This window comes from Curcuma longa, chromosome 4 (assembly GCF_044706935.1).
Source record: "Curcuma longa cultivar G26 ecotype Majalengka, Jawa Barat chromosome 4, ITB_CL_G26_1.1, whole genome shotgun sequence".
Taxonomy (NCBI): Eukaryota; Viridiplantae; Streptophyta; class Magnoliopsida; order Zingiberales; family Zingiberaceae; genus Curcuma; species Curcuma longa.
Window position 1 is genome coordinate 14,745,097 of NC_133864.1, and position 25,447 is coordinate 14,770,543.

Here is a 25,447-nt window from a genome sequence, read left to right on the forward strand (position 1 = left end):
CGTCCTCTTCCTCCCTCTGCTCAGCGCAAAGCAAAAGCCAGCAGCCACCTCCGATTGCAGCATCGACGTCACTTCTTCCTTCCTCTGTCGCCGGCTCCGTTGTGGGCGGTTTGCTCCAGCGGTGGCAGCCGGCGATAGCTCCTTCATCCACCTCCTCAGAAACGTCGAAAATCGTCGGGCCCCGTCTGTGGTTCAGCGGGGAATCACTGGACTCCGTCTGTGGTTCAGCGGAGGATTCCGTCATCTTCGTCGCCGCCGTCACTGGAAATGGGCCAAGTAAGGGTCGGTTTGCAGTTCCTCTTCCTAATGTTCTGTCTGTGGTTCAGCAGGGCATTAGACTAGCGTCTGAGGATCCGCCTGCGTCTTCTCCGATTGTGCCAAGTTGTGAGTGATTTCTCCAGCAAGGTCCACCGTCCCGTTGGAGCTTTCAACCGGAATTGGCTGAGATTTCTTCTATTCTGTGCCGTTTGGAGAGAGAAGAACTCTTTCACCATTGTCATTTGTTCTACTTCATTTAGTACCTTTTCTGTTGGTTTTTTCGGCCTGTACACGTAAAAACCTAATTGTTAACTTTTTACGTTGCGGAAACCCCTGAAATTCCTATTCATGCCACCGGATCCGTGCGAAAACAAAAAAATAGTTTCACATACATGTTTTCTACCTAGATCTACTCTAGATCTACATGTTTAAGAAGTTTACCCTCGGCGCGTGCCCTTCGCGTATCCCGCTCGTCCAAACGGTGCCGGATCTCGAGAACGTCAAGTGTCGCTCCTCTACGGTATCCACACGAACACTATCTTGGAGAAGGAGACAAAACCTTTGGTTGTGCTAGCAACCACACTAAGGCTCTCCTCTAAGGACCTCTTTTGTTTGGCCAAGGGAAGAGCTAAGGGGAGTTCACGGCAAGGAAAAACCAACAAGCAAAATCACCCCTTTTCCCATTAAAAAGGATTCCATGCATTAATCAAAAATGGGTTTTTAATGCATTCATGAAGATGCAACGTTGAGAAGGAAATGAAGAGAGAAAAGCAAAACTTTTCAACTTCTCAACTCCATTCATGCAAAACTCCTTTTGCATGCAATGTTGAAATTTAATGCATTAATTCCCATCACATGTAATAATCTTTTCCTTGCATGCAATATTAGATTTTTCCATGCATGAAATCACATTTCATGCATTAGTCACTTTTGCATGCAACGTTGGGTTCATCATGCATGAAATCACATTTCATGCATTAATTCCTTTGCATGTATTTCCCTTCTTAAATTGATTTTATTTGAATCTAATTCATATTAAACCAACTCAAGTTTAGCCAAGTAATGAGTCTAACTCATTTTAGTCCAATCAATCAACTAATGATTCATTTAGTCAAACTAAGATGATCATGTCTCCAAAATAACGTGTTCTTTGTGTGTGACCCAATAGGTTCTTGCAACATTGGCAATATTTCTAAAACCCTTTTAGAAACATAAGCAATGAGCGGCATCTAGCAATGCATCATTGCTACCCAAGTGACAAGAATGTTGAGATCCAACATCACCATTGTGACTACTAATTGTGACTCTCACAATATGTGACCATGTCCTTCTATCCTTGATATCATGATTGATCAAACCGAGGCATAGACCGTGTCATCCTCTAATCAATCTATGTCTTGAACTCCAAGTAGACTCACTCCAATCAAATGAGAGTCAACATCTCATGTTGACTCATTTGGGCATGGTCATGCACTTTAGTGGTCTCACTCTATCAAGAACTATGATATCACTCCCGTTATATAGGAGGGATAGATCGCATCTACATCACTCACATCCCTCCACATAATTTGTTACATACCCAGTAATCGCCTTTATAGTCCACCCATTTACGGGTGACGTTTGACGAAGCCAAAGTAAGTAACTCCTTATGTTGGGAACCATGGTGACTTCAGGTCTAAGGACTAATAGTCATACTAATAGCCACATGAGAAAGTATATGACACTCATATAACGATCCATGATACTTTCTCATGGCGGGTCATTCAGTATACATTCTCCAATGCATACCCATGTGTCAACTTGATATCTCATATTCATGACTTATGAGATCAAGTCATCGTGTTGACCTACATGCTAGTCTCATCGCATTAACATTGTCCCTGAATATTAATACTTGACTAGGAATCATTTAGAGTAGTGTTCTCTATATCATCTCACTATCGATTCAACCAATCGATTGATATAGATATGAACACTCTACTCAAGGACGTTACTATACTTAGTTATTTGGCACCAATACAAGTAAGTATAATAACCATAAATGAAATGCCTTTATAAATGGAAATATGATACAATGAGTCCATACAACAATCATCATATGATTGGATCTAGGGGCTCTCGCTAACAATTATAATTACTAACACTGATTTTAACTTGGTTATTTGATGTTGTATTACTCGGTTCTGATGGAGTTGTGTTGTTTGGTTCTGTTAATTGTTTAGGATTTTGTTAGCAAAGTTCTGTTGATTGTGATTCGGTTATTGAGATTTGCTCTTGAGTGGTAAAAGGTTAACAGCTGTTGAAATGTTGAAGGTGTTTGAGGTGTTATTGAGTTGCTTTGTTTAGCGGTAATATTCTGTTGAATTGGAGTTATTGGTTATATGAGCATGTATGGAGCTGAGTTAGATCAGTTGATATTTGTTAATGTACTTCTTGCTACGTTGAAATATGGAGTTTGTTGAATCAAAGGAAGTCAATCATGTCATTGAATTGGTGATCATAAAGGCAACTGTTGTAGGTTGAACCATGGACTATTGGGTTGTAAAAGATGTAAGAGCATGCTTAATGTTGAATGTGTAATGTGGGAAATTTCATTAAGGTTGTAGTTGTGAAACCGGTTCTATGATTGTGTAATGTGAATATGTTGTTGTTGTATATGTTATGATGTATGTTATCGTATGATACATGATGTGAAATTGCATGTAGTGTATATAGATGTAAGTTGTATGTTTTAAGTATTGTATAATGCATGTTGTATGGAGTTGATTGTATATGTTGTTTGTACATTAAGTTGGTTGTAAATTCATGTTGTACGTTATGTAAATGAAAGCATGTGTATGTTGAGGTTGTATGAAACTATTGTCAATGAAGCAAGTTGTTGAATAATTGTATGTTTGTGAATAAATTGTTGTGAACATAATCTGTATTATATGTAATATAGGATAGAGGTTGTATGTATATATGTGTTATTGTATGATGTATGAGGTATGATTTACATGATGTATGTTTATACATGTTGTATTAATTGAAATCCATGTTGTATGTTTACTTTCAATGATCAATTAAATTGTGGAATAATTGTTGTTTATTTATGTATAGATGTAGAGTACTTTGTAAATGTGTGAAACTTGTATATTATTGTAAAGAGGATGCATGATTTGATTTAATTTGTAAATGTTGTATACTTAGTATTCTTTTGTACATTGTAGGATTTATTATTAATAAATGGAGTTGTAGATAGGAATGAATAAGACAAATAAAACCCCTACATCAAGTGTCTATAATAACTTCTGGTCATTGAGTCCTAGAGAGACGACCCGGACCTCTCTATGCTACTTTAACGATAAATAGGGGTTTGGTTAAATAAATAAATAATTTTGATGGGTGTAAGTGACAAAACAAATAAGGGAATAAAAGTTAATAAATAATTCCCATACAAAACACCCACATCAAAATTTTGGCGCCGTTGTCGGGGACTCATTTGATTGTTGTACATTTGACTGTATATGGGTGTCTTATTTGTTTATTCATTTCATTTGTTTATTTATTTGTTTGTTTATTCATTGATTGGTGTTATCTATTTATTATTTATTCATTTGTTTATTTATTCATTCATTTATCATTATTTAATTCTTTTGATTCTAATCTCTGAGGATGTTGTTAATTTCAGTGACACTATAACTTATTGACTTTTCTATATTGGAGAGGTGCACGAAAGTGTAGGGACTTGCACTGAGTCCCTAGGATCACTTTCATCGATGTTGTCTGGATCAGTCTGCAGAGTTGAGAACCCAGGGCGATAAAGAATCAAGGGACTCCTCTAGCGACGATCCATCTTCCCGGTGAAAGGAGAGTAACCTATCTCATCTTGTTTTTCTTTTTGTATATATTTGTTATAATTAATTCTTTGTTAGGATGTGTATATATTTTATTCTTGTTATTTGGTAGGATGTGTATATAATCCATTGTTTAGTTTATTGTTTGTTTTATTTAGTGTATATATTTCATAATTTAGCTTAGGATGTGTATAAATAAATAATTTAAATTAAGATGTGTACATTAATTCATTATTTATTCTTTCACAATAAATTTTCCCCCTGCATGATTTCATTCATCTTAGGAGTTGTGATAATGTAGTTAAATGAGTTTATCGGATTCTTAGAGATAACAAAGCATGAAAGAGTTTGTGGATTGCGTGAGGATATAACTTAGGGATGGATTTCGCTTTGATAAGTTGAGCTGATGACCTACATTTACCCAGTGAGGACTGAGCCTGATTGCTTTATTTGTTGAGTGACACTCATGGAGAATGTTAAGCTAGAACTTGCTCTAATTCTGTTGAAATCACATTAACATGAGGTTACATTGATCATGAAGGTTATTTCATTGTTTCACATCCATTCTCTTTTCTAGTATAGGTCTCAATAAATTCTTCCATCATCTGTTCCATTTTACCTATCATGCTTTGTTTTTCTTTGCTATTGGAATTGGAAACCTTAACTATTAAGATGAGTTTTGCCCGGGACGGACAATAATTTAAGTGTGGGGGTGTGCTTAAATGTTTCACCATTGACAAACTAGTAGTTTTAGTCTTATTTTGTTTTGCTTGTTGGTAGATTTTGTTTTGTTTTGTGTAGTTTTAGTCTTGTTTTGTTTTGTGCAAAAAAAAAAATCTGTTGGAAAGAAAAAAAAACAGAAAAAAAAATTCTGTTTAAAAAAAATACAAAACAAAACAGAATTGAAAAAAAAAAAAGAAGAAAAAAACACAGAATTGAAGAAAGAAAAAAAACATTTTGTTTCAGGGTTGTTTTAAATAATATGTGTTGTTTATTGGTTGTTTTGTTAATAGGAGAATAAGAGTTTGTAAAGGGAAGATAGTTAGTAGCAAGTTTTTCTTTAGGATTCTCCTATTATGAGCTTCATTAAAATGGGTTGAGTTTAGGAGAGGAGGGAATGGTATGTCTTGCTATTAGCTTTTCCCCATGCTAGCTTGGATGATATGTTCTCTTGGGCATTGCTTACTATACTCATTTATGAAACATGTTATGTGTTTGTAATTCTTCCACATACTTCCTTCATTGCATTTTTTTTTCTATCTTTCATTCCACATCATTGTGAGTTTTATTCCTTTTAGCATGTTCTCTTTGAAATTCTAATAAGCCTTCATGATTATGGAACTTTGTGCATATATATATAGTGGTGGAGATGAGAAGATGAGCAAGCCTATGGTAAGACAGGATCCATGAGTAGCTTGAGAGCACTCCACTTATTACTTGTTTATGAGGATGAGCTACTTCATTATTTCCCCTGTGAGGTTATGGTCATCATTCTTGACTGATTCAGAGCAGATTGAAATTTCTGGGTTGTTGATCCATGTATGAAATAAGTTCTGGATTGTTTGTATCTCTAAGATTTGGTACTTTTATTTAGCTTATTGTTATGAACTCTTAATTTGATGGATCATTGTTAGGGTGGAAAATGTAGAGTAGTTTACTTTCACGAGACGTGAAAGAATAAGTGTGGGGGATTTGATAACTGGCTATTTGACCGAGTAAATTAGGGTTAGATTGGACCGGTTTGATCACATTTCATGCCGTATTTAGGTTTGTTGAGCTTAATTCTTATCTTGGATGAAATTATAGCTTCATTCTAATTTTTCATGATTTTTGGGGTAATTATGGATATTAATTTTGTGGTTTTTAATGTTTGCAGGAATTAGAATGATGATAATGATAAATTGGAGAGCTTAATTGTAATTTTTGGTTTGAGTCCAGGTCAAGACAGAGTCAAATTGGTTCAATCGGATTCGATATCAACTTGGTCCAAGCTGATGGTTCAACTTGTGTGCGGTTTGAAGATCAATTTAGACCAATTCAAAGAAATCAGCTCAACGCAAGGTAAATACAGGCTAAATCAGTTGAATGGCTCAGCTCAAGTCCAACCCAAGCTCAATTCAGACTCAAGTTCAACAAGTTGATTGAGCTAAACCAAATCAAAAGCCAGCCCATGTCACTTCCATTAACTCATCGCAAGGCCCGGCCCACTTTCACTTGATCTAGCCCAATCCACCCAAACCCTAATTCAACCGGTTCAAAAGAAATCAAGCCGCCGGTTCAATCACTTCTCGCCGGTTCAGCGCTGGCATTAAAAGGCGAAGCCGGTTCATTCATTCGGGGGGTTCACTCGCGATTTTGGGAGGCTACAGTGCTCCCAAAATCGCGAGTACTGTTCACCTTCTTCTCCTTGTCGCCGCCGCGGTCCTGAGCCCCCACCGTGCGCATCGCCGTCCTCTTCCTCCCTCTGCTCAGCGCAAAGCAAAGGCCAGTAGCCACCTCCGATTGCAGCATCGACGTCGCTTCTTCTTTCCTCTGTCGCCGGCTCCGTTGTGGGTTGTTTGCTCCAGCGGTGGCAGCCGGCGATAGCTCCTTCATCCACCTCCTCAGAAACGCCGGAAATCGTCGGGCCCCGTTTGTGGTTCAGCGGGGAATCACCGGACTCCGTCTGTGGTTCAGCGGAGGATTCCGTCGTCTTCGTCGTCGTCGTCACCAGAAATGGGCCAGGTAAGGGTCGGTTTGCAGTTCCTCTTCCTAATGTTCTGTCTGTGGTTTAGCAGGGCATTAGACTAGCGTCTGAGGATCCGCCTGCGTCTTCTCCGATTGTGCCAAGTTGTGAGTGATTTCTCCAGCAAGGTCCACCGTCCCGTTGGAGCTTTCAACCGGAATTGGCTGAGGTTTTCTTCTGTTCTGTGTCGTTTGGAGAGGGAAGAACTCTTCCACCATTGTCATTTGTTCTATCTGTACACTATAAATACCAACTGTAACCCTAATTGTTAACATTAACGCCTAATCCTTTTTAATCCCAATCTTAATTTTAATTGTAACCCGAATTTCTCCCTAACCTTGATTTTAATCTTGACTCTAACCTTAACTTTGATTTTAACCCAATTCCTATTCTGATTATTGTTGGGTTTTTCGGGCCGCAAAAACCGCTTTTTGCGTTTGCGGAAACCCCGAAAATCTGGGTACCCACCGGTCCCGTAAAAACAAAAAAATAGTTTCACATACATGTTTTCTACCTAGATCTACTCTAGATCTACATGTTTTACAAGATTTACCATCGGCGCGTGCCCTTCGCGTATCCCGCTCGTCCAAACGGTGCCAAGATGAGAACGTCAAGTGTCGCTCCTCTACGGTATCCAGCCCGACCCTGTCTTGGAGAAGAGACAAAACCTTTGGTTGTGAAATGAAATAAAGTCCATCAACAGAAAATTAATGTCAATTTTCAAATGTCCCAAGGTTGTTAAAAAAAACACTGTTAGCCTAGTCCTTGTTTAAGTCAAGGATAATAAGCACTTCTAACTACAAAAATTTTAGGGATCTTAGATGGGTTATTCATGTGGAAGATACTGATATGACATGGTTCACAATGTAAAGGGATCTAAAAAAATAATCAGACAGCAAATTTGCATCTCAAAGACAACCAACAGAAGCATGTTGATAATCTGGCATTGCCCTCGGATCCCATTGGTGAAGGAAGGTAAGAAAAGAGCTCACTGCATAAGTCTAGATCACATGAGATAAGGAAGATAAGAAAAAAATTTTGTGTGATGAAGAGATTATTGATTCTCATTTCATGCTTTGTCTCCGTGCTAAATGCAGGAATTATTATTCACAAATTTCCCTAAATCCTCACTACTTGACAGTGACACTACTTCCATAACTCCCTAAACAAGACAACATTTATTGACAGTCACAATCATCCATACATTAGTAAATAATCAAGCATGACACCAGCTGAACCATCAAACAGCTAACCATTGACTCCCTAACATCTTGACCTAAACTCAACAGCTAGCAGAGGCAGTATACGGTGAATTTTTGGAATTTAGGTATTTTCTATATAGATGTCTAAAAGTGTAGAAAATGTTATGCCTAAGTGTAGATCATTAACAGGAAACTTATATATCCTTTGGGAAAAAACAAGTTCTAATTCAAGGTGGACAGATAGGAGACTCATTTATGATATCACATACAAGCCTACCCTGATGAATGAATATGTCTATCCTGCAGTTCATTCCAAATATCTCTTGAAGGCCACATCAGCCAATAATGTGAACATGTTAGTTCATAACATGGGATCCCCATCCATCCAGTATTTAGGGCTGCCACTCTAAATGCATAAATAACTCAAGGATGACTGTCTGAGTTAGAATATGCTACACATACTACAATATTTGGTTCAAATTGAAAAACAAATTCAACTGATGAAAATTTTGATTTATATTGGTTTCTGTTCAAATAGGATCGGCTTTGAAACAAATGAGCACCCCTACACAAGGATGCTTACTATTTTTAACCACTAAAGTTAGAAGTTACAGAATTATTAAGGTAAGATTCTTGAACTGTAGATTACCAACTCCATTTAAACAGAGGTCAAGCTACATCATTGATTCTATACAGTATACCTGCTATTAACAAAATGTTGTGGGATACTTGGCATGAACACAATGCCCATTGAAGATATCAAGACACTGGTTAGTTATGTGTGTGGAATAAGTAGTAATCGTCATTCCTGTAATCCAGTACTGGCCATGAGCTTTGGTAAACTACTATTGGTCATTGGAGTAGTAGGACATCATGAATCAATCTAATTGTATGCTGAAGTTCTTGGATCACTCACTATATTGCGCAACAAAGAACTTAAGATCTTGTTCTAACCAATAGAAAGTTGAGGTTCTTGCCTGCTCGGCTAGCTCTGGAAGGATGACTCGGTACACGGATGCCTCTGTACGAAAAACTTTCAGAGAGACAAAGGCATGCAATTTGATCCAAAACTATGGACTCTATGTTGGTACCTATAAATAGGCATTCATCTACTTGGATGCTAATTTGCTAATTTCCGAAGGAACAAAAACTAATTGCAAAAGATTTTCCACTCTGAAGACAATTTCAGAACTACTTCACAACTGTTAAATATTTCAGTGTCAAACAAAAAGCGACAACATCGTAGAAAGCTAACATGGCTATGGGCCATTTGAAACACAAGAAACAATTAACAATGTTATATTCCCCAACGGGAGAATACCCCCACAATAGAATGCATATAGTGATGGTGAGAAAGGGTACCCTATATAGATTAGGCTAGTGGCCACTAGCTACTACTGGTATATTGATTATGTCATTGCATCTCTGCTATCCGGCTTCAGTTTGTTTGAAAAAGAAAGATACAAAATATATATAAATATAATACTTAGAAACTCTCTGAACATTGCAGATTAAACAATAGAAAATCTCTAAACATTGCAAATTAAACAACTTACCTGTCCACATGCAGCAAATATTTCAGCAAGCCTCTCTTCAGTTACCTGATAAATATAGAACAATGTCTTAATTAGCACAGAGAGCACATAAAGTGACACGGTTAGTGGTAGAAGGATCAGACAACTTTTTATATAGAAGGAACAAATAAATGTTTACTCACAAGGTTATCAATGTTAGACACATATACAGTTCGCCTAATGCTATCCTCTTTTTCAGCCCCTCGAAGCCTAAAATTCAATCTCCTCTTGCCATGGCTATAGCCATTTCTTCTCTGCAAAATAAGGAATAGAAATCAAAATAACTGTAAATACGTGGTACAATTTATTAAAAAAATAGAAAAAAAGATTGATATATTTCCTTCGGATCCAATTTTATTGCAACGGATCATTTTAGCCTCCAATTCCAATTTGATTTTTTTGAGATGGAAGGCAAAAGGTATACTATTGATCAAATATGGAATATAACTACTCCAGTTTTATGATATACGAAATGCAAGGATTGAACGATTGAAAAATAAGAAGCAACGAAAGCCAAAACCTTCGAACATTAAAATTTGAGGATGTAAGCTCAATTTTGACAAACGCAACGACTATGGTAATGAAATTATAGGCGAGTGGAGACAAATAAAGCAATTACTCTGCTATTAGGGTGATTAGTCGACGATCCATCACTGCTGGAATCCTTACTGTTATCATTCTTACTAGTGATTCCGTAATTGAATTGGTAATCACTAGACGCCACGAAAATGGGCGCATCGGCGGAGAGCCGGCTGTCAGATTTATTTTGTCCATCGCCGGAAGCAGCGACAGAGGAAGGGACGAACTCCTTGGCGTAGGGGTTTAATTTGGACAGCATATCAACCAACCTCTTCACATCCCTCTGGTACTCCCTCTGAGTCTCCTCCGCCGGAGACTTGCTGTTGACGAATTGATCGTCCGATCCGATCGCCTTCTCGGTCACGGCAGCCATTCTATTGAGGATTAAAGAAACGAAAACAGCGGAAAGAACACAGCAAGGACTCAGAAACCGATCCAAATACACCAATTTAGGTCGAGAAAGCGGAGGGAACGATGCGATCGAGCGGACAGCATCAGCAAAAGGCGATCTCGCTCGCCATTGATATGGATTTCCGCTGCGCCTCCCTTGTTCGTGAGGGCTCGACGGCAATTCGTGGGAGGAGAAAGGTGTGAAGAACCAAAGTGGAGGTTTGGCCTTGTGGATTGCTATAAATAGGAAAATTTTGGCGAGAGTGAAATCTTTACTTTGTCCTTTTTATCCATGAGATGAGATGAGATGAGATGAGATGATCAAAAGATAATTTTCTTAAACTCCCCAAATATTCGCCATTAATTTCTCAACCCCTTGATGAATGTATTTGTCATAAGATTAAAATAATATATATTTGTAATATGAATACTATCGGTGAGTGGATAGAAAGGTAATTTTGTCAAGGTTTAGGTTTTTCTTATATAATATTCATCTTGTTTTACTTATACGTCAAGTATTGGAACAAATAAAAGTATGAATGACTTGGAAAATAGATATTTGTCGAAGAAGTAATACATGTTTTATTTTTGTTGTTGTCATCGTTAATTCTATTTGGTAATAATTTAAATAGAGTAATCATGTGTAAAAAAAACAAGGAAAGTGAACGATTACAATTAATAAATAGCCCAATATAAGATGAAAAATACATTGTTATATATATAAAAAAGTGTTTGCTTTAATTTTATACCGTTTTTTGTTTTTACAATAGTTCTGTCCTCTCCTTTTGCATGTTTTCCCTTAACAATTCTGATTATTTCTTTTCTTAATGTTGATTCTTAAAATTAATTTGAAAGGATGAATGATTTCTTAAGCTAAAATTAGGCATTTTTAATTTGTTAGAAGGAGATTGCTTTTCATGATTAATAAAAGAAGATATACAAGCTAGCAACAGATTCAAGTTATCAATTTGGTTGCTTTAATCAGAAAATGTTTAGGACGAGTGCAATTCAATGTTTGACAATTTTATTCTTCATCGACCCTATATTAAATGGGATTGGCATGAGCTAATTGTCTTTAATGTTGACATTTCTGGCCGATGGAGGATAAGATCAAAATAAAAAATTTAAAAAAAAAAGATTTTTGTTGATTCAAAAAATAACTTGTAAACATGATCTTGTATCATCCACTAGCTAGTCCTTAAGCTATTTATATATAGCTTGATGAATATAGAGGAGCCGTAGTGAGTTTGAGTTGGGAGATTGAAAGTCTTACACGTTTTAATTTGGCGAGTTTTTCTGTTTTGAGGAGTACTTTTTATTCTTATGGTGACTTCCAAATTAAACATCATCAAATAGTCTATCGATCGATCACGATTGCTATTATATATAGTTAATTTGTTTTCTTTGAATCATTTTCACGAGTCTGACAGTGTAGCAAATAAATAAATAAATAAATCGTCACTCTAACAGTCGAGGAGCAAGTAGCTAGATTACTGCCATGGACAGATCTGCCAAAGAGAAATTAAATTAAGGGTGTCAATGACTCGACGATCGATCCACATCCATGGGATATTGGCACACATGCACCGTGAGTCAAGTCTAACATCTTGTTCATCACTTCATGCAGCTAAATCTTGCCCACCTCATGAGTCGTCTATCGATCTATTTAAGTTCGAGGACTTTAACACAGTAGAATTCACCTGAGGTACGCACGTAGTCACATCCATCCCTTGAGCATGCAGCTAGCTCAATCCATCTTGCAGCAAGGTAATCACGCACAATATTCCCTAGTGAAATCAGCCTCACCCAAGCTCGACTTGCACTTATGACCACCCTACTCGTATAATTAATCCGATTGAGCCAAATTAAATATATAAATGTTTGTTAATTATAAATTAAGTCGTGTTTGATGAGGTTATCAGAAATAATAACTAAACTTGCATATGAATAAAAAATAGCTAGCTAATGCACCTTTAGAAAATATATGATACACTGAACAAAACATGATACTTGTGCCATGCTTGTGTACGTAGTATACTAGTAGTACATGAGAGCTAAACAAATTCTACAGGTTGGTCGACCAATTATATTAATCTCGCTCCTTAATTGTATCCCACAATAATTTTATACATTTGGTCATTTGCGAGCAGGCTTAGTCCTTGATCCAGCCTCAGCTATATATATGTATATATGGGCTCTCTGAAGATTGTTAAATAAAAATTTAAAAAGAGCAACACCTGGCTTACCCATCCCTGAATAAAAGTGTAGAATATATATAATTATATTGCTGCATATAAAATTGACAATATATAGTGAAGAAGCAAACTTCATGTGCATTATTTTTCACCTAGAAACAACGATCATAATTAACACAGTAGCGAACTGGCATGGATACCTAGAATATTATAAAATAAATAATAATAATAATAATAATAATAATAATAATAATAATAATAAAACTAAAAAATACTAAATTAATACAGTAGTCACATACTATATATACGACAAAGCAATAGCCCTTGTAGGGTGGGTACGTAGTAATTCCCTAGTTCAGGGCCATGGAGATCCGATCCTGGAGAACAATCCATATCAGTTCTGATAGCTGGCTTTTGTTTTCATTTTCATGGCATGCAGAAGGTGAAAAGGTGAAAATTTTTGTTTTGCACGAGCATAGTAAATAACTTAATTAGATCTGGAGCCTAAGGTAAGGTTGCATATATATATACGAATTCATACGTACGCAACAGTACTGTTGGGAGGAGTTTAAATAAGCTTGTCGCTCCCACTCCAATTTTTAGTAAAACAATTTGCAATGTTGTGTTCGTGCACACACACACGGAATTAAACAAAAGTACAACAAAAAATACAAAACAGAAACAGAAACAAATTTTTTTTTCCCGAATCCCTTGACCATGAATTGGAATTGAGTCAGGCATACAAGTTACAAAGATTAGCTATATAGTTTTTGCGATGGCCAATATCGATCTACCACCACTATTAATGTTTGTTCACACAGTGTACATATATCCCTAAGAGCAGTCCCTTTAATAAATTTCCTTCAGACAGTATTATATAGGTAATTAGCGTTTAATTACTGCATGCTTCATGAGGAGCTAGGTCGTGCTACGCGCGTATAACGAATGAAGATATATGTTTTTGGCATAGATATATATATAAACGCTAGCGGAAACTTGGTTTCCTCGATGATCTGAGCATATTAAACATATCTTTCAGTGTGCAAGAAGATATCTGCCACAAAGCGCTAGCGCAAATTAAAGAAAACTGAGCAAATTAAACATACTACGTACGTACATCGACAAGAAGAACAAAGTACTTTTCCGAGAGTTAGGGGCCGGGGAAAACTAAAGGAAACAACTGCATGGAGACCTAAAAAGAACAGAACAGAACAGAACAGAACAGAACAGAGCAGTAGTACTCATCCAACATTTTCGCGATCCACATGCCTTAAAACTATTATATTACTTACTTCAGCCAGCGTTCTCTTCCCATGCATCGATCAAATCATCAAAAGCGATAGCGATCGATCGATTCTTCTCCATGTTCCTCTTCGCACCGGCGGCTAGCTCGAGGAGGCTGTTTTGAAATCTAATCCACAAATTGCCCTCGTCATCGCCAACGTGGATGTGGGCTCTACCGCATCTGCTAACACTCAGACAGACGAATAAATTAGGCTGGCACGATGAGTCCTTTTCTGCTGTACCATGGAATGGGCTTTTTAAATTTGAGTTTTTGTGTATTGCACTGTATTGTATTGTATGGGTTCCTTTCCTGCACTTTTGCCAATAACTGATTTGATCGATCTGTAATTTCTAGCTACTTAGATTATTTGTTGCTCTGTAAGTCGAGTCATTTCATTGTGCTCTGCAATACATGAGTTGCCGTCGCAATTGCACACTTCACTTTGATGTTTTCTTAATCAGATTCAGCAAAGCTTCCATCGTGCAAAACCACATCTAGCGATCAGTACTATTAATAATATATACCAACATGATTGGAAGAATTCCAATCATGTTAACATGGTGGTGGTCTATGAGCACGAAACAGCTGATCCAGCATGCCATAATCTATCTGCCAACCAAAATCGAACAGGACAGTACTAGATTTGTACAGGAATAACTCTGTGCCGTACAATGATTATACAGATCAACTGGCAGCCCCGATCCCGCCGACCAGAATCTAGAGAACCGTCTCCGTGCGTCGCTCTCCGCGCCCCACGTTTCGGCCCCGGACGCCGAATGGAGACATGCACCACTTCCTCGGCCAGCCCTTTGCCGGCCGCAGATCTCCTTCCATTTGGCCAAATTGGACCACTTCATCGATCTACGCGTCGGCAACCTTCATCATCTCTGTCTTTTCTTTTCTTGTTTTTTATTTTTTAAATGTTTTCGTTTTCGTTTTCGTTTTTAGAAGCAAAACAAATTTTAATTAATATAAAACTTATCCAATTTGTTGTTTATAATTTGAACCTAATAATAAATCATACCTCATATATATAATAATATTTAATTTTCTAGTCCTAAACATCGATCGATCTTTCAGTCCAATTACTTCTCAAGCTATTTGCAAAGGCTCAAGCCGACACGTCAAGACTACACATCACCAAGTTGACTTTTTGTAGGGGATACGATCGATATATTAAACATTGGCATCCAAATTGTCAACTCCCTTGGATTCCTTCTTACCCACCACTTAAATAATTCAAGCTAGGATTACATGCCGTCCATATATCAATTCTTCTTAATTGTCTAGAACTGAAACCTCGGAAGAGCAAATAAAAAAAATCAATTTGAAATTAACTAGACGATAAATAATAAGTAAAACAATTAAATATGAATCGAAATTATTACAGAATTATTATCGATCGAGTCAGCCAAGAACGATGGGTTAACTACTCGACTGTGAGGCCTTTGAAAAAGATATTAAAAGCGTGAGTCGCAGCCAACAATTTATATTAAATTAACACCTTGTTTAAAAAAATAATTAACTAAACAAATTTCTTAAGTCCTCAATTTATATTTTGTAGGGTCTTCATAGAAAAGAAAGAAAAAAAGCACTTTTATGATTGTTTTGTTAGGCTGGATCGGATGAGCTAGCTTAATATGCTAAAGAAAAACACTTATAAGATTCCTCTCATAAGCTTTAATTGTGGTGCTTCCAGTAAGATTCAATTTCCGTTGTTGATCGATCAGTGGTCATAACTGATATTATTCAGATTTGACAACTCTAAATGGGGCCGGGTCTTCATAGAAAAAGAGTTATAAAAGCTTTTGGGTGCCACTGCCTTTTTTATTTTAGTCATTGGCATCTCATGCATATAATTCTAAAAATATATACCCTTTTGATAGTACTCTTATTGTTAGTAATTTCAACTAAAATTACTAGAATATATTCAAATTACTAAGTAATTAAAATTGTCTAACTTATAATAAAAATTAATCAAATATTATATTAGAATATAATAATTTTGATCAAAATTGTTATAACATAAATCAATCCTACTAAAATTGTTTGAACAAGTTTTGACTAAAGTTAATTATTAATATGTCAAAGTAGATTTGAGCATTTTGACTAAAATGATATAATAAATTTGAATGATTTTGAAATATAAAAGGCTCTTTTAATATTTTGTAAAATAAAAGAATAAAGGTCCAAAGTTCAAAAAAAAAAACTTTTAGTAGTTTTATTCTAATGGATGCTCATAATATGTCAAATTAAAAGAAAATATTCTGCATAATAGCTTTCAAAGTTTTTCATTCGTGATGACTCTTTTGATTCAATTGCTACGATCTTATGTCAACAAATTAAATTAAGAAGATGTGCAAATGAGTTAAACATTTAATTTGAATGTTTTATAAAATAAAATAAACATGAAATTAATCAAGCAAGACCTAATTTCGATTATTCATTGATCTACAGTCGACATTGATTCCCTTGAAAATTTAGCTCCTTAAAATTTCCCAAAAGAATATGGTTCAATGAACAAAGCCAACATCATGCTTTAAGAAAATCATATTCACTCCTCCCTCCCACACAAGGTGCATGGAGGCTAACTTGCACGTCATTACCATCTAAATAGATCCATAATGTATTATTCTATATTTTCTTTTTATATTTACCAATTTTGGGAAAAAAATAAATTGGAAAAATATTAAACCAACTGATTTCGAGGAAGAATTAGACTTTCTTCTTCCACCTCACTCTATAAATAACTACACAAATCTACCAGCTGACCCAACGCCAACCAACCTCCTTCCCCGGCCGGGCCGGTTCTCTTCTCCCTCTCTCTTCTCCTCTTCTCTCCGCCATGGTGGTCTTGAGCTCCTCGCCGGCTCTAAAGAAGAGCGCCATCTTCTCTGGCGTCCCAGAGATTAGCCTCTCGGAACCGGGCTCCGACTCTCTCCTCGTGAGAGCCTGCGAGGACCTCGGTTTCTTCAAGGTCACCGACCACGGCATCCCCATGGAGCTCATTGCGAAGCTGGAGGAGGAAGCCTTGAAATTTTTCGCTTCATCGGAGTCGGAAAAGGAGCTTTTCGGGAGAGCTAATCCCTTCGGCTACGGAAGCAAGTGTATCGGCAGCAATGGCGATGTTGGCTGGGTGGAGTACCTCCTCATGACTGTCACCTCCGAGCCCCTGTCCATGGCCTTCCTCATGCAGCCCTCTGCGAGCTCTTTCCGGTAGATGCTCTCGATCTCCGACCATCAAATTCCTTGCGCTCGATAACACTCCGTGATCTTGCAGCTTCGCTTTGAACGAGTACATTTTAGCAGTGAGGAAACTGGCGTGTCAGATTCTGGAGTTGATGGCGCAGGGTCTCGGGATTGAGCAGACGGACGTGCTCAGCAAGCTGGTGATGGACGAGGAGAGCGATTCGATGCTGAGGCTGAACCATTACCCTCCATGCCTGATGCTTCGGGAGCAGAACGGATTCTTGACGGGGTTCGGGGAGCACACCGACCCGCAGATCATCTCGTTGCTCAGATCCAACAACACGGCCGGGTTGGAGATCTCTCTCAGAGACGGTAGCTGGGTCTCCGTCCTTCCTGACCAAGAAGCCTTCTTCGTCAACGTCGGCGATTCCTTACAGGTTATTAACCAATTAATCAGTATATATATTATTATTTTTTCTCCGGCCGGTCGATGAATTGAGATGATGGATCGCATGCTCCGTTTCAGGTGCTGACGAATGGGAAATTCAGGAGCGTGAGGCACCGGGTGTTGGCCAACGGGTGGAAGTCAAGGTTGTCGATGATCTACTTCGCGGGGCCGCCGCCGGGGGAGAGGCTGGCACCGCTGCCGGAGGTGATGGAGGAGGGCGAGCAGAGCCAGTACAGGGAGTTCACGTGGCGCGAGTACAAGAGCTGCGCCTACAAGACGCTGCTCGGGGACAACAGGCTCGATCTTTTCCACAAGCGAGGCGATGATTGAAGAAAGAAGGAAGACGAATTAATTAGCTAGGGTAGTGTACTATATTAATTAACCAAAGATGAGAATCCATGTAGGTTTCGATATGATAATTTGCGAGTAGGCGAATAATATATGGCAGCTGGGTTTGTTGGTTCTTGGGGAATTTCTTCCATTGTGTAAGATCAGAATGTAAAATCTATGAAAAAGGCCACTGCAAGATTTCCAACTGTCGGAATCAAATCTAGATCATATTTGACTTGACTTAAATTCCATCGTAAAGAGACGTGCGTTGAGACTTTTTTGCTCTGGAAATGAAGTCACTGTCGTGGTGCTGGAGTAGGGCACAGGTCTCGTTCATAATATTGCTCAAGTAGAAAAGCTTGGACGACAGTAGTAGTGTCGTATAGTAAGTAGTTATTTTACCTCTTTATCTCTAAGAAATCAATGAGAAAAGCTGCAAAATTTTAGTAGTAAATTCAGCAAGAATCCTTATAAAAATGGCATTGCCTTCAAAGGCATAAATTTGCGTGTGAAATTGTTAATCATGAGTCTTCTACTTGCATGAAAGACATAAATGTGACTCGATAGATGTTCCAAAAATCTAAATTAATTTCCGGTTAATTAGTTCGTTTACAACATATTTGTAATTATCAAAATTACGTACGAATAAAAAAAGTTAATCCTGGCCCAATTTTAGTGAGAGCATGTCGATTGACAAGCATTAGAAGAAGGCCCAAGTCAAGGCCCATTTGACTCCGTATAAGATCTGACGTGTCATCTTCATCCGCTTCATTTGTGTTTTGTTGTTTTTTAGCATTAGAAGCGAACGCACGCCTCGACTCCTGGTAAGTTGTAACAAATGGAAGCTTTCGTGGCGAGACGAGCTCCCACCTTCTTCCTCTCCTCCTCCTTCTCTTCCTCCTCCTCGATTCGGTCGCATTATTCTAGTTCCTATAATCACACAATATCTCAGGTGTCGTTCCTGTCTCGCCCTTCCCTCTCGTTCCAGGGTTCGAGGTGCCTCCAGCGGCGATCCCTTTACCTCCGATCCAGCGGCAACCGGTGGCTTTCGAAGGCCGTTCGTTCCGAATCCAAGACTCCCGTAGAATCCATGATGAAGGTACCCTGATTTTATTACCTTCCTTCTTGGCGTTGCCAACGAATGGCTTTATTATTTTGTTTTTTTTTTGTTTTTTGCCTTTGATTGATTAATCTTTTGCAATTGCTGATAGATCAAGTGCGCAAGCACTTGGCTCTCATAAAATGAATATACTTCACTCTTTTAGCTTTTAATCTGTATTATTTATTTATCGCTTTCAAATGGTGCTTTTGGGCTCGTGGGTATATGGTTCTCAAGGGCAGTTCCTTTATGTTATTTTATTAAACTGTGACCTTCGTCGTTAATTTGGAATTTGTGTTTCTCCTTGTGGAGAGGCTAATACAAGTTGAACTTTCCTGTTTCCATAATTGATCCGGTCCCTAAACTGCTCATGTGATCTTTTTGCTGTTGTTGACTCAGCTGGAACCAGCTTTCCATCTTCGGAAGGGCAAACTAATATATGTTGCATGTGAAAATTCAGGGGGAAATTGTAATTATTTTATAGAATATAAGCAATACATTATTATAGATTTATTAAAATTTCCTGCCCCATGAATCTGCCTCTGGTTGTTGACGATATGGAGCATGAACAATGAGTTTGGACATCAAGCTCCCTTTGGCTCTGGGATTTAGGGGCATCATTCCAATTTTTCAGCAACATCCCAAAACCACAAAAATTTTATTTCAGCCAGCCCAACATGGAATCATGTAGCCCATTAAAGTGATCAACGGATTTGAATTGGAGACATACCAATGCTACCGTTTCAACCAATATAACGTAATTGGTAATCCTATGCTGACCTAACTAGGTTCTCTATAATTCCATATTGGTTATCCACAATCTCAATCTTCCAAGTGCTATGAACCTATTTTGATTATGCCAATGCAATTACAATCTGATAGCTATCTGTCACTAACAATTATCTCATGTCTGCCGGAACTCATAAAATTATTGTTTTATGCTTCAACTTTTCTGAGGGAATATGTTTCATTTCCCTTTCCATGTTAAAAATTGTTTTTATTGATACTTTTCTCTGTTTTACATACTTGTAATGTTATGTCAAGCGGCGTTTGAATTTCAGACAACTTAAAATATCAATTAGATTCATTGTCGATTAGCTAGTCTTTATTCTTTTTGGCGTAGGTTTTTTTTTTTCTGATGAACTAATAAAGATTCATCATGTTTGCTACAGGGTAATGAATCTTTCCTGAGAAAGTTGATCTCAGGCATGGAAAATGTCTACTTGAGCAGAAATCCAACAGCTAAGGCCATTCTAGAACTTGTTAGGAAATATGATGGAGATCATATCTGCTATGATCATCTTGCTTTCCGATCTTTTGGGGTACAGGATACTCTTCCACTGATTGGATTTATTTGACCAAATTGTTTATCTCACTTTCATCAACCAATAAAATTAAAATTATGAAGTACAAATAGTTCATCATGTTCTTTTTTTCCTCTCTTCTTAAAGATAGATGGGCATGGCATTGATTCAATGGCAAAGATTTTCCTACATTTTGGTTACAAGCAACATGAAGAATTGAGATTTCCTGCAAAGAAGTTGAAAGCACTCTGGTTTTCTCATCCAGATGCTGAGACTAATGCAAATGGAACTGGTGTTCATGGGCCTTTGCCAAGGATATTCATATCAGAGCTTCTTGTGGATCAGATGAGTGATCAATGTCAGGTTGACATTTCTTCTGAAGATACTACTCACATGATAGTTTAGGCATTATATCATGTCTATAATGATAGAAGAATGAGGATGTCGAATTAAATGAAGAAACTTATGAACACAGTCAAACAGTGCTGTTGTTGCTCAGCTTAAAGTTCAGGAGCAGCAGATTTGGACCTACATCTCATTGGAATGCTTACATCTTTAAATTAAAATGTGTTAGCATAATAGAATTCTATATTGACAATGTATATACTTATTGAATGACATTATTTGTGTTCTTTATGTGCAGGAAGTTATTAGAAAATACATCAAAACATCTGCTAGTGGGTATGAATATGCTGCTCTTGCAAGTACATTAGGTTGTCTCACTTGGGAAAGTCCATCATATTCTGATTATCAATTGTTATCTAGGTAAATGCAGTAAATATGTTGTTTGATTATCTCATTTATAATATGTTCTTGATTTCCCATCATGATATAACCACAAATGTATAGCTTCAGCTTTAATTAAGTATTACTGTCATCCATTAGAACATTTTCTATCTAGTTTGTTGATTCTTACTGAAACTTGAGTTATGAATAATGTCAAAGATGTCTTGTTATCGTTCTAATGCTTCCTTTCCAGGGAGAGTGAATATGCTGCATGGACGCTTGTTAATGGTTATGCATTGAACCATGTTACTATTTCCACCCATCGACTGCAATCGCATATCAAGAAAATTGACGACTTTAACAAATATATTGAAGCTAATGGCTTTAAATTGAATTCAGAAGGAGGAATTTTAAAAGGTTAGCCACAAACTACACCTTGCTTAAATTGAATAAAGATTTAATAAGCTGATTCTAGATAGTTTACTTGATGGATACCTTCTTGATTGAATTCTCCAACTTTGTCAAAAAAAAAAAAGATTTGCAAAGCATTGAAATTCACAAATAACGTTCCTATTTAACCATACAACAACTTCAACTATGCTGTTGGAGAACCTGTCTATCTGCACGTTTGGTAACTTGAACTATGCTTGGGAAAAAGCTCTTGTTTGATGAAAAAGCTCTGTTTCAAAAATTCCTCAAATTTTATCGATTGTATCAAGCAACTTTGTTTGAACTGAGTTGTTTCAGATATTTTATTTATTTTTTCAAAAGAAAGTAGGCATGATCTCTATTACTCAAACTGTGGACAAGTATCAGAGGACAGGTGTGAATCTAAACTGTTGAAGGTGTCCAGGTTTAATGAATCCAAAATCTTCTACTTTACATTACTTTTGATCTTTATGTGCAGTGAGTCCTGACGGGCTTTTACTTCAAAGTTCCACTGTTGCTGATACAATCTCCTTCAACTTTGCTGATGGTGTAACTGAGTCTGTCCCTTGTTCGTATATCGAATTTGCAGAGCGCCTTTTGCTTCCGGAGTATAAAAATATGCCTGAAGAAGAGGTATGGGTGCTTGTTTCTCCACTTAAGTTGCAGATTTTCAAAGATTGCATCAATTGTATATGTTAAAGATGTCACCGGTTAGACAAAGTAACATATCCCTCCTTTGGCAGTTCAAATGCTAGCCTATGAGTTTCAATTGATTTTTTGTGCATATAAATTCTCGTCGAGGTAAATTTTGATTTCATGAGAGCTATACAGGATTACGATAGACAACTCATTGATAATGTCGTATCATTTCCTCATTGATGTAAAATTTTCTTGCTAGTAGTTGCAAGTAGAACCTTTACATCATGTAAAATACAGGCATTCTCTTTATTTCTCGCTCGTCATCAACATCGCCTGCGTATCCAAAACCTGTGCAATTGCCTGTTGATTCATGGATCTGTGTTGTGTTTCTGTAGGTAAAGGAATTTCATAGGCGTGATGGATTTGAAGTAGGCAACGCTGATAAGATCTTTGAAAGCACATCGAGAGATCAGCTAACAAGAAAAGTTGCTTGAAAAATTGATCTTATTCCGACGGAGGGACGCCGAGAAATGCCAGTGTCATTCAAATAAGGTGAACCGTGTGTAATTTAATATGACTAGCGGCGATTAACTTGACGATGCCACTAACTAGTATGTATTTGGAAATCATCGGGATGCTTTGTTATTTCTACTTGTGCCTGTATAGATGATATCACCAATGTAATTTCTTTTTTTTTTCTTAGGAAAATTATCCATAGGATAATGATGATGATGATATTTGAAATTTCTACTTGTGCCTAACATATTCCCGTCACTTCTACTTGAAGCTCATGGTAAGTCAAATAATATTTGTTGTATATTAGCTGAATTATATCTATGTTTGTCCGTGAATAAACTAAGATATAATCTAGCTGAACAAGTTAAGATATGTTGTTGTTCAGGGATTCAATTACGTGGTTAGAGGAGTCGATGATTATGGCTGTAGAAGTTGTATGAGACGAAATGCTTCTATTTAATGTCTGGAAAGAGAGCATTTGAATTCCTTGAAATGAAATGGTGCAGATGTCATGGCATCAGGCTGCGTGCCATGCCCATCTGCATGCATGCTGGCCTGTACATGGATCCGAGTCAGGCCTAGCATATAGGATCAAATCGGCTCAGATAGAAGCTTTGTCGGTTGAACCTTGAGTTAGACCAACATCACATGCCAAGCACAACTAATTGGTTTTCGTCTTAAGAGTTGACTGAACTTTGTCAACAAATTAATTGATGTATATATATTGCTTATAGTCAGTCGCAGCTACAAGGAAGCTTCGTCCATTTTTTATAATTTGTTTGCTGAAGTCATTGCTGAGATCTTTTCCAACTTCCAAGTCGTAGCGGATGGTTGGTAATTAAGTTTGACTATTGTTTCATCAGTTCAGATAATATGGATTGATCGTTTTGAGTATTTTGATCACCTTCCATCATTTCAATCGGTGCATCCAATGCACTTCATTCATCTTCCCCAATAATATATACATATAAATATAATTTGGCAGTCCCCTCCCTTGACTTGTCTGAAGGGGGTTAGGTAGGTCAACTTTTAATACTGCTTGACTTGTCAGCAAGGGATTGGTAGGTCAATTTGTAATGATTTTTCTGCTGAAAACCCGGTCAGCAGATTCGAAGATTGATGTAAGCCGTCCCCGTTTACTTTTTTAAAAGGATTCACCCTACCATGGCAGGCAGGCCAGGGCAGGGCAAAGGATACCAAGTGAACAATGGCATCCTCTTCCCCGTTGCTCCGCCACGTCTCCACCACCACCGTCAAGCCTCCGCCGCATCCTCGCACCCGCCTCCACCTCGCGCCGTGGGACCTCGCCATGCTCACCGCACAATACATTCAAAAGGGCCTCCTCTTCCGCAAGCCTCGCCACCTCACTATCGCTGACCTCATCGACGGACTCAAGACCTCCCTCTCCGTCGCCCTTCTCCACTTCTACCCTCTCGCTGGACGCTTCATCTCCGAGCCAGCTCTCGATGCGCAGGGCAACCCCACGGGCCTCTTCGTGTCGATCGACTGTGCCGGCCAAGGTGCGGAGTTCGTTCACGTCGTCGCCGAGGGCGTGACGGTCGCCGACGTGCTCGCCCTTGACGACGACGTGCCGTCCTACGTCAACTCGTTTTTCCCCCTCGACGGAGCCATCAACTACGACGCTGTAGTAGTGCCTCTTCTGGCGGTGCAGGTGACGGAGCTGGACGACGGCGTCTTCCTCGCGTGCTGCTTCAATCACGCCGTCGGCGACGGCACTTCGTATTGGCATTTCTTCAACGCGTGGGCGGAGATCGCACGGTCGGGAGAAGGAGCGGAAGCCAAGCTCGCTCGTCCTCCGGTCCATGACCGGTGGTTCGTTAACGGCTCCGTCCAGCCTCCAATTAAGCTCCCTTTCGTGCGGCCAGAGGAGTTCATCGAGCGTTTCGAGCCACCAGTTTACCGCGAGCGAATCTTCCACCTGACGGCAGACTCCATCGCTCGATTGAAGGCGAAGGCTAATAAAGAAAGCGGTTTGGCCTCCACGATCTCCTCCTTCCAATCCGTCTCCGGGATGCTGTGGAGATGCATCACGCGCGCCCGCGGCCTCCCGTCGGAGCAGAGCACCCGCTGCCGTCTGGCTGCGCAGAACCGGGGGCGGTTGATCCCCCGCTCTCGCCGGACTACTTCGGGAACTCCATCTACCCCATCGCGACGGAGACCACCGCCGGGGAGCTGTTGGCTCACGATCTCGGGTGGGCGGCGAGGCTCGCCCACGAGGCGGTGACTGGACTTCACGGACGCGGCCATACAAGGAATGGTGGCGAAGTGGATGGCGGCGCCGGTGGCGTATCGGGTGAGCATGTTCGACCGGTTCAGCGTGATGATGGGGAGCTCGCCTCGGTTCGATGCCTACGGATGCGAATTCGGGTGGGGGCGAGTGGTGGCAGCGCGGAGCGGGACGGCGCACAAGTTCGACGGGAAGGTGACGTTCTACCCGGGGAGGGAGGGGGGTGGCAGCATGGACTTGGAGATATGTCTCGAGCCGCCGTTTATGGCGGCGTTGGAAGCGGACGTGGAGTTCATGAGCGCCGTTAGCAGCCCACCGCCGGCGCCGGATGCTGACACTAAACAAAATAATGGCTATTGAAAAAAAAATTTCCCCTAAATTTTGATCATTGGTAGTTTCGTTTATGATATTTTAATCGTTGCTGCATTCCAAGTGTCTTCTTCATCGTTTTTTCTTAAAAGAAAAAGAAAAGGTT

The 25,447-nt window shown here is 38.8% G+C and overlaps 4 protein-coding genes across 4 annotated transcripts; 3 read left to right on the top strand and 1 right to left on the bottom strand.

Moving 5' to 3' along the window:
* Positions 1-9,534: 9,534 nt before the first annotated feature.
* On the bottom strand, positions 9,535-10,755 carry LOC141825916 (polyadenylate-binding protein-interacting protein 9-like). Its single transcript, XM_074713179.1, has 3 exons — positions 10,215-10,755; positions 9,739-9,849; positions 9,535-9,622 (listed from the first exon to the last, which is right to left on the bottom strand). Exons 1-3 carry the CDS (start codon positions 10,545-10,547, stop codon positions 9,551-9,553), a joined length of 516 nt encoding a protein of 171 aa, XP_074569280.1. The 5' UTR covers positions 10,548-10,755; the 3' UTR covers positions 9,535-9,550.
* Positions 10,756-16,859: 6,104 nt separating this feature from the next.
* Positions 16,860-18,011, top strand: LOC141828173 (gibberellin 2-beta-dioxygenase-like). The gene is made up of 3 exons (XM_074715546.1): positions 16,860-17,260; positions 17,325-17,670; positions 17,760-18,011. The coding sequence occupies exons 1-3, from the start codon at positions 16,890-16,892 to the stop codon at positions 18,009-18,011; spliced, it is 969 nt and encodes a 322-aa protein (XP_074571647.1). The 5' UTR covers positions 16,860-16,889.
* Positions 18,012-18,849: 838 nt separating this feature from the next.
* LOC141827320 (2-oxoadipate dioxygenase/decarboxylase, chloroplastic/amyloplastic) lies at positions 18,850-22,969 on the top strand. Its single transcript, XM_074714541.1, has 7 exons — positions 18,850-19,110; positions 20,283-20,432; positions 20,562-20,777; positions 21,058-21,179; positions 21,394-21,557; positions 22,048-22,202; positions 22,604-22,969. The coding sequence occupies exons 1-7, from the start codon at positions 18,850-18,852 to the stop codon at positions 22,700-22,702; spliced, it is 1,167 nt and encodes a 388-aa protein (XP_074570642.1). The 3' UTR covers positions 22,703-22,969.
* Positions 22,970-23,920: 951 nt separating this feature from the next.
* Positions 23,921-25,443, top strand: LOC141828360 (putative acetyltransferase At3g50280). The gene is given in 3 exon segments (XM_074715786.1): positions 23,921-24,844; positions 24,847-24,971; positions 24,973-25,443. Coding segments are annotated over 3 exon segments (1,398 nt in total). The 5' UTR covers positions 23,921-23,931; the 3' UTR covers positions 25,333-25,443.
* The last annotated feature ends 4 nt before the right edge of the window (positions 25,444-25,447 follow it).